General features: G+C 33.3%; 1 protein-coding gene across 1 annotated transcript; it reads left to right on the top strand.

The window, feature by feature from the left end:
• Nucleotides 1-1,248: 1,248 nt before the first annotated feature.
• On the top strand, nucleotides 1,249-10,815 carry LOC138307671 (Na(+)/citrate cotransporter-like). The gene is made up of 11 exons (XM_069248491.1): nucleotides 1,249-1,395; nucleotides 2,591-2,780; nucleotides 3,050-3,232; nucleotides 3,513-3,632; nucleotides 4,280-4,366; nucleotides 5,399-5,503; nucleotides 5,634-5,713; nucleotides 6,268-6,380; nucleotides 6,799-6,960; nucleotides 8,986-9,123; nucleotides 10,397-10,815. Exons 1-11 carry the CDS (start codon nucleotides 1,272-1,274, stop codon nucleotides 10,628-10,630), a joined length of 1,536 nt encoding a protein of 511 aa, XP_069104592.1. The 5' UTR covers nucleotides 1,249-1,271; the 3' UTR covers nucleotides 10,631-10,815.
• Nucleotides 10,816-12,742: the final 1,927 nt, after the last annotated feature.

Below are 12,742 nucleotides of genomic sequence, written 5' to 3'. Positions count from 1 at the left end.
TGAAAAAATCCACAGCACTATATCCTACATGGAATGAAGTACTGATAGTGCATGCAGCCGTCGCCATCTTTCATAATTGAACATTTACTTATCTTTTTAACTATTTCAGTACTCGTGACGCATTAATCAGTCAGAGACATATATATCCTCATAACCTTTATGATATGTTATTCTGTCACCAAAACATTTTCCCATACTGTATCCTTCATGGCGCATTATTGTGTCAAGATTTACCTGGGAAAATCGTAAATTTTACCGCAAATCAATACATCAGTATTATCTCGTAAAAAGTGTTTTAAAAAATAATATGCATTGGAATTATAATAAAGATGACCATTATTACGTATCAGGTGCATGTTCAATCGTAAAATGGTTTAATTCACGGAATATTGGCCGACGGAAACGGGATTGTTTACAATCGCGACACAATGGCGGCCTGCTTTAACTGCCGATATTCTACAGGATTGTTATAGAAAAATATATAATAAAAACATCAACAATCATAAAATATCAAACAATAGGTGAAATACATCATTAAGATATTATGTATGTGCAAAAAATGTCCGCAGACAGAAAAAAACGATCTTCTGAATGACTGAACATGCACACATGTTACACATATGTGGGTCAACAAGTGTATTTTTCGGGATTCTGACAAACAATTTCGCTGTATTTACAATGAAATAATCAGCAATACAGTTTATACACATATATTATAGGTAATATAGGACATTTACTTTTTTAATGAACCGAACCGAAACTAGGAATCATCGTACCTAACCGAACCGTACGGTTGAATATTTGGTTAACCGTATTTTCAGTTAACCCTAAACAAGCTGGGTACCATACAGTTGACCTCTTCACTTTGTGTTCTGTTTTTATGGAGTTGACAAATAAATATCATCATCGTTGACCTCTATATAAAGACCACCTCGTTAATAATATCACTTTCATAAAGTCACAAATGTCTAAAAAGATCAGATGGCTACAAAAAGAGTATGATAGTGTCTTTATATACAGAAAGAATAAATATGGTCAACCCTAGGAAACTGTGGGAGAGGTCAAAACGTCAATTTTACTAGAATATCAGAATTATTCTTCTCAATTTGCATCAATATGTACATTTTTATGGATTCTATTTCATTTCGATTTTAACACGATTAATCGAATAATGTTTCTAACATATTGTCTATATGATTTACGATGTATGACACAATTACGTCCAAAGTTACCTTAGGTAATAGTTTGAATATACTATTCATTGTAGGTTGATGCTTGGCTTCATGTTGACCACAGCGTTCCTGTCCATGTGGGTCAGTAATACGGCCACTACTTCCATGATGATCCCTATAGCCCAAGCCGTTCTTACCCAGTTAATGGATATGAGAATATCACGTGAGCAAAACCAAAATATCTAACTACATTACTTAAAAAAACTTTTACAAATATTTGATCAAAGCTATAAACTCGCGGTCCGGAGAAATATACATGTATATATACAGTTAGAAAATATAACCCCTATTTAGTTACAAGATGTATAATCACCTTGTCTAATTACTGTATGAATATCTACCTAAACTCTAAATTATATTTTAATTATATCTACATCATTTCTTTGAAGTTCACATACATTTACTAGGCCAGATGTGATCAAGAATCTACGGAAGTCTATACGTTTATATGATTTCCCATTGACATTGTGATTTCTTTTATTAGCGTTAATACTAAGATGATGTGGTTTCATTAAAGGAACCTTAATTACATATTTGTATTTAATGAATGATTTCTACTTTTTGAAATTCTATGTAAATCCGTTCAGTCTGAATATATATCACTGAATTATAGATGAAGGACTTCTTTAGAAATTAACTCGGGTGTTGCCATACTCTTATGATAATAATGACATAGTTCATTGCAACAAATATTTACATATATTAATATTTATTTCTGGCATAATATTTGAATATACTTAGCGGTCGCCACATCTGTTCAGGGTATCGGTATCTCTTACTGTATAGCTGTTTCTATTCCCGGTGAATTTAATTTCGATATGTTTGCTGGCAAGTTGAAGGCCCACTACTTTTCCCAATCACTTTTTAATCTAGAGTCGCAAAAGTTATTAACTTACCATTAAAACTGCATTTATCTTCACATTGTGTAGAATTTAATTAAAAACGTCAAAATGACGCTCACGGTTTTCATATTGTTCCTCGGGAAAGCTTGCATATGTTTGGTGATGTAACCTTATCTAAGGCCATTGGTAAATATTTTCTGATGTTATAAATATTTTTTACGAAACTTTTATATTTTGTTCAGGAAAAGTAGTGGGCCTAATCTCAACGAAATTAAATACTCGCGAATAAAATGTAAAGAAAAATATATAAGGAACATAACTGTTATATATTATTTTTCTGTCGTCAAATATTGTCAAATTTATTGTCAACATTTTACCTGCCAGTTAGTATTAAAGAGACAATCACTTTATTTTCACCAAACAGTACTGTTAGTTATAAAGCCATAATAGTAACTTTTCTGATCAACTATTATTATTAGTACATTGAATATATAGTTTTGCATGCTGTCATTACAGATAACAAGAACAAAAATGTACTTGCCACTCAGAAAGTGGATATAAATAGTGGCAAGCAAGAGAGTCTAGTGTTACCAGAACTAGACACTGTTGAGATAATTATAACACCTGAAGACCAAGATGTCAAGGAGTTCACGAATCACCAATCAGAACAAGACCAAATCGCAGACCAGCAAGAGTCATTTGAACTGTTCGTATCTCCATACGTTATACGAGCGTTTCAATCATGATCTAATATAATTGATACATATGTTTTTTTTTTCAAAACATCAGTAAAATAAGAGGTGTATTGTATATCATACTTATTATAATGCAATTAAAATTTTTGTATCTGTGAGTTTTTGTTTTGCTTGTTGAAAACACCACGGATTTTAAAGTATTTTAAAGCGATCTTATTCAATTTATAACGTGCTTCTCATACACTTTTACATCAAACCCACTAATAAAATATGATTTCAGAGAAACACTTGTAAAACAGAAAGTGAGAGAAGAAGAAGATTTTGACTTTGAGGCTCTCGACCCTGAATCCCAGAAACTCTGTAAGGCTATGTTGCTGTCCATCTGTTATGCAGCTAACTGTGGCGGTGTTGGAACCCTAACCGGGACCGGACCTAACCTGGTGATGAAAGGGCAAGCAGACTTGTAAGTACAAAATAAATTAAATGTCATTTTAAAATTTATAGCAAACATATGAGTTATAATTCGAATAACGAAATAATCGAATTTATAAAATTCATATAGTGGTTATACCATGACCTTTGTTTTTTAAGTTCAAAACATTCTTAAACAAGGCAATGAGAACAATATTACGTTATTAATCTCATTTGAAAAAAATAATTTGGGTTGTATATTTTACTTTGGTTAACATATAAATATCCATAAGAAACAAACACAGTTTGATAACTCGAGATCATTTTTCCAGGATTGCAGACGGTAAATCGGGAATAACATTCGCTACTTGGTTTGTCTTTGCGTTCCCTGTGGCCGTCATCAATGTCTTACTGGCATGGCTGTGTCTCCAAGTTGTCTACTTTGGTGTCAGGTATGTGATATCAAGTTTTCTGTTGTATTTTAATAGAGTATGCAGAGATGAGTCTGTTGTAAAATGGAGGTAGATATCCATTTATCGCTTTTACATTTTCTTCCTCACCGTCGGAGACCAACTGTTGAGATTCCACAACGCCACGCTTAATTACTACACAACGAACGCGTATAAGTAGTGTAGCCAACCGTTGGTCTCCGACCAAGTCTTCTCCTATATAGATGAAACAAGAATTTTTGTGTATCTGTTCATTTGAAAAGATTTCTTGTTAAAGGATTTAACAAATGCAGAAAATATTTTCGTAAAAGGACGAAAAAAAACATGACAATATCGATCATTGATTACTAGTTATAGTATTTACAGAGAGAAATGTGTACTTGGCGGACTTGCTATGTCACTGTTGAAAATGGCAGGCATGATTGCTAGTGTATAACTGAACATGTTTATTAATCAAGTGCATGGTATACATTGTAGTTCTTGTAGCGATAAATGCTTTTTAGTAAACAGTATTTTATGATGTGACAGTTAATTTGGCGTATATGACATAAACATATGACCGCGTTACAATGCTGATAATAGACATAGTTTACCCTTATTCCACTTCAAGTCATGTCAGTACTATAATTTTTTTTTAAATTTGGTTTTAGGAACATATTTAAATCTGGTGACAAGAGCGAAGGGGAGCAAGTGAAAAAGATAATTCAAAATCAGTATGATTCCTTAGGAAGTATGAGGTAACCATATAGAAACTAAATATATTTTTTCTTTACAAATACTGTAAACATACTCATTTTGATGCAATCCAATTTTAGCGCATGGCTTGATTTTTAACAAGGTAGCGCAATGTGATTTTTCGAGTTCACATTTTTGCTGTATCAAAGTGCAAGTATATATTTTAGCGAAAAGTATCTAGCTTGAAATGCTCTAAAATATGATTACCACTAAAAGGTGTACGGTTACAGTATTTGTGTCCTTTACAATAGATATTTCTGAAATAGAATACAAAAGATATTGTATTACGTGGTGTTTTCTCTATTTTATTGATATTATCAGCCTTCATTTTTCTCTTCGAAAATATTCAACAGGACTATTTAGTATAGGAGAGAGGGGCTACTCAATACCATGACGAGGAAATACATGTAGTCAAATTGTTCACATCATGTAAATGCCATATAAGAATACAGAAATCGACATGTTTTCAGGTGGATACGGTGATTTATCAACCTTTTAAAGTGATAAAACCCTCGGCCTTCAGCCTCGGGTAATATCACTTCCTCGAGTTGATACATAACCGTATCCACCTGAAAATAAGTCGATATTTTAAACCACATGACATTTTATATAGAATATTTCGTGTATTCGTTATTATTCGTTATCAAGGATCTTGCATTTATCTATGTATATATATGTTGATAAATATATTCGCGTAACATTTGAATTCGAACTCTTCCGAAATTATGCGAAAAAAAGTAGTCTACAGTAATATTTTGTGATGTTTCCATAGCAACCGTAGTTTCCATCTGACCTACATTACCTGGTAAGAGGTCAAGGTATTTGCATTCTGTCTGAAGCTTAATGCGGATTATATAGCGATTGATACGGACACCAGTCTTCGAATACAAATTATATAATAAATTCTTCCATAGTGTAATGGTGTCTGTAGATTAAATTAAAGTCAATCGAGTGTGTAAGTTTTATACTATAATGTGTAACATCCTTTGCAATTTTCTGAACTGGTATTTGTTATTGTTTGGTCTGCATTTCAGTTTCGCTGAGAAGGCTGTTATGTGTCACTTTGTCATCCTTGTCCTTTGCTGGTTTACTCTAGAGCCGGAATTCGTACCGGGGTGGGGATCTCTCTTCAAGCATGGGTAAACATCTTTCGATTTTTTGTCAAATTTTCTTTCTTATAGATGAGTCTTGAGTCGGAGTCGGTATGAAACAAAACAGCACAAAAAAACCCACAAAGATTAGAACTTTACTACATCCCGCATTTTGCAGGTACATCAATGATGCAGTTCCTGCAATGGTGATAGCATGTCTTCTCTTTGTGTTTCCGAGTTCCAGAAAGCAAGATAGAGGTAACAAACAGTGGATATACTCAATAGATGTTTTTTTTTCTTACTTTACACAACATCATCCTCGATATTACAGGGGTTAATATCACAGTCGTAATATCCAACCAGAGACTATGTCATAGTAAACCTAAATTAAAGGATGGCTACAGAGTCTTCCTTTGAATATTACAGAGAGCAACGCAGAGCTTCAGTTATTTTGATGTACATCAAAGTATCATGTGTTATCGCACAAAAAACTTTCAGATTTGATGCGACATAGATCAGGGATGGATATTACAATAGTGATAGTAACCAGCCTGCGGAAGACACAACATAAGGCATGTAATTGTATAATATTACTTTAATTTAAAAAAAAATACTATTGCTTTATTGCACAAAGCTGTAAAAGCTTATTTGTCGAATTATCATTCTATTTACATTAGTATCAATTACATGATTATGATGTCATTCATGGTAATTACAAACAAAAACTGGATTTTTTTTCAACAAAAAATCCAATTAGTAATAATATGGTGCCAAGGAAATGTCTATATCAAATAGTTTTGTCCACTTTCTAGCTCATGATCAAACATGTCGAACACTGCTTGACTGGAAAATGTTCAACCGGAAGTTACCTTGGGGTGTTGCCCTTCTCCTTGGTGGAGGTTTCGCTCTTGCACATGCTTGTAAGGTAAATTACGAGATGATTATAATCCAAAAATATCAAGAGTTGTTGATTAAATAACAAATGTGATTACTGAGCATTTTAGATGCTGCTTTTACACACATATCATAGCGCTAAAAACAGTCTAAACGATTTACGCTCCAGTATAATTTTCTATCAGAAGTTGACATGAAGGAATTTTGTGTTATTGTCGTAGTAATAACCAATGATAAAATATTTAACCTTCAAATCTATCAAATCACTACATATCATATTTTACAAGCACAGAAACCCACCGATTTGTTTTAGTCGACTAGTGAATGAAATGCGTTGTCTTAAGAAACATCTTATCTGCTTTATTTAGGTTATACTGTAATATGCGTAGATCATCATTTTCTATTGAGGAACTATTTGTTTATACATGTATACATCATGGATTTTTCAGGAATCCGGTTTGTCGTTGTGGCTAGCACAACAGATGGGGATCATGACTGGTATTCCAACTTGGATCATGATTGCTATTATTTGTCTGATTATCTCCCTTTCTACAGAAGTGACCACCAACACCGCTGTCTGTACCATTTTCATGCCTATCCTGGCAGACTTGGTGAGCATAATGTAAAAATGCAAAAAAAAATCCATGATTAACAATTGAAGGAGATCTAAATGTAATCTGTGTAGCAGATAAATAGAATAGCGCTAGTTAATAAATGCAATCTAATAGTCCTTCAATTGTTATATATATATTTACTTTCTAGTTCAAAGTAAAACATAATTTAGATGCGAATGAACGTTTGAATTTCCCGCTTCAGCCATTTAACCTCAACAGCCAAGTACAATATGATAAAAAATGGTCCCCATAAAAATTGAAAAGATAACAAAATTTCAATGTTTTTCAATAGTTTTCAGTTTACTTTCTTTTATCCAGCAATTAAAATATTTTTTCATAAGTTTCATAACCAAAATGGTTCATTGAACTATAATGTCCATTTTCCCGCGCGGACTAACATGGTGTCAGTAAATAAGACTCACATTCATTTATGTAGATATTACTACACCAAGTCTAGGCTGCATTTATTGGCTTATAATGCAGATTGCGATTATCATTAGAGTAATGGGAGTCGTAGTGGTAAAATGTAAATATTTTAACATAACTTTGATTTACTACCAGACATGGAGAGCATAATGTTACATAAAATATTTCTTTATGTGCTTCGCAATTAACGTTTCGTGTGGAATAAACCTTATAATTTTGTCACCAACGTAAGACATCAATAATGTGCTTATTGCATGATTGTATTGCGCCTAATAGTGGAATAACCGACTAGTTATTCCGTCTTTGCATATTGTATATTACATTTGTACCTCTCTTGCGGAAAGGTACCATTGTGATGTCATTATTTTGTGAATGAATACGTAATCATGTCTTTTTCTAAGAAAAGTTTGTAGTTACGTTCACAGATGATAGTTCCCGATAAGAGCAACTTAGTCTTAAACATGCAGATAGAGGATAGTTTGACTCGCCAATCGACACCTGTTGATTGATCTTTGAAAATATAATGGAATTAATTAATATCCTGAAGTGATGTACATGTATCATACGATCGCTGAATACATCAATAAGATTTAGTACGTTTCATGAATGCATTTCATTTTTCTAACAATGAATAAGCGCTTCAAAAATGTAAAACACGTTTATAACGCACACACTTTCAACGAATCATGTAGTGGTTTCATTTCCAAACAAGGCTCCTATATAATATTTGTTAATATTTACAGTCTGCATTGACATGGACTCAATAACAATGCTTTCTAGTATTATCGCGATTATCAGTGTATAATGATAGTAGAACACGTGTGGCGATTCTGTTGTAAATACCATCGATCAAGGGGAGGTAACTCAATATTCGGAAATAAGTTCGTAAAATATTAAGAAATGTTGCTAAAGACATTAAAACATAGTTAAAACATTAAACTGATTTTGGCAATTATGTATTTTGTTAAAAAACCAAAGTTTTTATGACATGATGATTATTAAAAGATATAGGAAACGGGGAAATATTTTCTTTCGTTTTCAATGCCGTAATGAGGTGGGAAACGTAGGATCATTACCTCACTTTTGGTGAGAACATAAGAATGATTCGTTTACAATCAGCTGTTCAATCGTTGACGATGACGGGAGAGACAAAAATATGGGTATTTAAAAAAATATGCAACTGTCACGAGAATAACTAATATTCATTTACGTGAAAAACTGTAGTTTTAAGGAATAGTTTTTTTATTATTATTTTTTTTTTTTTTTTTTGAGGTCCTCAACAAAATAAAAATCTATTCCTTATTTAAAAGCAAAACAAAAGACAGTTGCATTGTCGGAAATTCCAATGCATGATTTCTCCTGCTTTTGACATTTTATACAAAATATATATCGCATGCGTTATTTCGTCTCTTATCTAATTTGATAGTTTAGGAGTTTTGTTCTCGTCGCAACTAAATAATTGGAAGAGAGCTCTATTTCACTATGTGTTTCAAATGCTACACCGATACACTGCTCATGTATTATACTATATTTAAATTGACAACGAAGAATGGGCAGTAAACTAAAACCGTATTACTTTCTAATTTCTTCTTTCAGGCCAAAGGGATCCATGTACACCCTATCTACATCATGTTTCCAGCTGCGATTTCTAGCTCATTTGCATTCATGTTACCAGTGGCAACGCCGCCCAACACCATCGCTTTCTCCTACGGGTATCTAAAAATCGTTGACATGGTAGGTTAATGTATATTGGTTTCTTAAAACATTTAGGTTTGTACTTAACATTATAAAAAATGATAGACAATAAATAAAATAGTAGGCCCAGAGGGCCTGTATCGCTCACCAGGTTTGTAAGTAATGTTATGAATACATGTCCAATGGGTTTTTTCTGAAGAGATTTAAATATTTACCTCAGATTTCCCTATTGGGCCTCACTCCAGGGGGTCAGAGTCGAAAATTATATAAATTCTGTTCCTCTTCCCCAGAGGAAGTTTCAGGCCATATCTGGTTACACTCCATGCTGAACTCTATGACTAGTAGCGATTTAAAGAATTTACCTCTATTTTCCCTACTGGGCCCAGCCTCTCTTGCCATTGGGCTGGTCAGAGCCAAAATTTATACAAACTCCGTTCCCTTTCCACCAAGAATGTTTCTGACCAAATTTGGTTAAAATCCATGCAAAACTCTATGACAAGTAGCGATTTAAAGGATTTACATATATTTTCCCTATTGGGCCCTGCCCCTCGTCCCCGGGGGTCAGAGCCAAAATTTATACAAACTCTACTCCTTTGTCTACAAGGATGTTTCTGACCATGTTTGGTCAGAATCCATGGGGAACTTTATGACTAGTAGTGATCTAAAGGAAATGTTGATAGACGGACGAAGGACGTCGGGCCATGACATAAACTCACGGGCCCTTCGAGCCAGGTTGGCTAAAAATCAATTCTAAAATCAATTGCATTACATTTCATAAACAATTACTTTAATGCGTCATAAATTTTCGCTGCACTTGCACTTTTTGCTGTTATAAGTGATACAATACTTTGGTTCGAATAAATAACTTTAAGAACTTCAAAATACTTTGAAGACTTTGTAATTTGTATATCTGAGTGTATTAACGAAGTATTTGGTTTATGAATATACTTTTTATTTTTCATATCTTTTTCGTTACATTCCAGTATCTTTAAAGTATATCGAATGATCGAAGAAATGTCCTTTGACAATGTGTTCGTTTTCAAATTCCAATTTACTGACCCATGCATCAAGGTGTTTTAAATTGTATTTTCTTTCTATTTTAACGTCTTTCTTTACATTAGAAAGTACAATAATATTCGTTTTGTTAAAACTAAACCGTATGAATATCCTTATTTCAAACATCCATTGTCGGGGACTCACGGTTGATTTTAAGTGTAGTGTAGTGTAGTACTAGATCAATCATCTGTGGATGTCTGACGATGCCCTTACCAAGACCTAAAAAGATTTCTTAAACTAGATCTGTCTTTTGTAGGTGAAGGTCGGTTGGATCCTCAACTTGCTGTGTGTGATGGTTGTTACCTTGGCAATCAATACCTGGGGCATGGCCTACTTCCGGTTAGACGTGTATCCGGATTGGGCTGTTATACCACAAGATTCATTAGCATTGTTGAATACTACGCACTCGGATGTCGTTAACCACACGTTAATTGACGACTCACGGGATAATTTTAACGACAATATTACTTCTCTTTTTAACATCGGTTGACTGTTAACATGAATCTGCTAATGAAGTTTTAGTAGATTTGCATGTGTAAAATAAATATTTATATTGCCACTGCCCAGTACTTATCTGTAGCTACTAAGCCCAATGTATGATCATTTCCAATATTAACATTGTTTATGCTTAAAATTGGTCAATATGTATATTCTAATTAAAATATTTGAAACGGATTGAAGTATTGTATTTATCTTTGTATCCTCAACTGTTATTGATTAGTCTGTATCCATGGCAACATACATATACTAGTTTATATTGATTCCGAGTGTAAGTGGAGCAGATATATATAGACCATATCAGTAAAACTGTCACGAAACAATTAGGAGTTCTTCGGAAATTAAAATTCATTCTCCCTAGACATACGTTAAGCAAATTTATGGAACTTTTACTCTTCCTATATTGGATTTTTGTTGTGAGTTGTCGGACGGGTGTACGGTCGCTGAAGCTGAAATCTTAGAAAAATTACAATTAGAGGCAGGTCGCATTGTTACGGGTTTACCATCGTTCTCAAGCACAAACTCTATTTATTGTGAAACTGGGTGGGAGCCCTTTGTCTAACAGACTGTCTCGCAGAAAACTCCAACTCTTTTATAAAATACATCATGGTCTATCTACAAACACTCCTCCATTCTATAGTTGCTCATATCACCCAACACCTTCTTCATAATGCAGAAAATTTTACACCTCCTAATATCAGACTTGAATATTCAAATATTTCTTTTTTCCCTTCTACCATTCCTTATGGAACCAGTTGCCTATAAACACTAGGATTTGTGAGCGATTCTCTATTTTAAACATGCTATCCGGAAACAATACATACCTGTAGTACCGATTTGTTTTCTATTTTGGAGACCGTAAATTAAACATTAAACATAAAAAGTTAAGAAATCGTTCAAGTTCATTACGTAGACATTTATTCACAGCAAATATTGTAACAGATCAAAAATGTCATTGCGGCTTCCCAGTTGAAGATCCACAGCATTTCTTTTTTAATTGTAATTAATATATTGACCAAAGAATCATTCTATTTCGACAGCTTAATTTATATATTCCATTTTCTGTCAATTAAGTAAACACAAGAAAACGAATTAATCTTCATGCACACTCAGCAATATATCAAAGATACTCATAGATTTTAACTTCGTCCTTCTATTATTATCATATATTTTCCTATCTGTTTTACTCCCAACGTCTTTCGGGTTTTGTATCTATACGTAAACTATATCTTTAAATTCCTCCTATACTGACAGCAAAAAAGAAGCGAATATTCAAATGAAGCCTAGAGTGACCAAGAAAAAGCCAAGGAAAGGATAATATGAACATTGATAAGTTGGAAGTTATGGAAAGTGGTTTAGAACATATGTCGTCCTTATCGGAGGGATAGATTTTAAAATAAAATAAAAAATATATTGGGGGGGGTTGAAAATATCACCTCTCTCCCCCTCTCTGTGTGTCTCAAATACAACTTTGCATATTATATATTTCTCATATCGTAAATGCCATCTTGTCTATGTAATTTGAATGTTTTATTTTTTTGGGAACGGCCATTATATAAGTTGTACAACTTGCGCCCAATCCCATTACACATTTGGCATTAAAGTATGTTTAAATCAATCACCAAAAATCACTGGCACTCAATATTTCCCGCCAATCATAGGCTGGTTTTTTCTGTATGCAGACGAATAAGTTTGATTTTCATACTTTGTTTTTTTTTACCTATTTTCTTTTGAAAAACGCGAATGAATAGTATAAATGTAAATATAGGCAGTGGTTGTCCCATATTTTACATGAATTGGTATATATATATGTAGCATACATGTATATTTGGTGTTCTACCTTATCTAACATGGTTTGCTAACGCGCATCATTCGATATGCTGGAACACCCAATGTATATTATATTACATACCAATGCATGTCAAAAATATGACTACCAATGTTTAAATTATGTGAGTAGATATTGTTCCGTTATTTGTTCTCGGACGGGTATATGACACCTCCTGTGCATAAATAAATCAATTTACAAATCGCAATGAAAATGCAAATTGCATTATTATAAACACCAGTGCTGTTGTTTGGACTACCTCAAAAAATGCTTTGG

This window comes from Argopecten irradians, chromosome 14 (assembly GCF_041381155.1).
Source record: "Argopecten irradians isolate NY chromosome 14, Ai_NY, whole genome shotgun sequence".
Classification (NCBI taxonomy): domain Eukaryota; kingdom Metazoa; phylum Mollusca; class Bivalvia; order Pectinida; family Pectinidae; genus Argopecten; species Argopecten irradians.
Note: the sequence above shows the minus strand (reverse complement) of the source record. Positions and strands in the feature narration are given on the sequence as shown.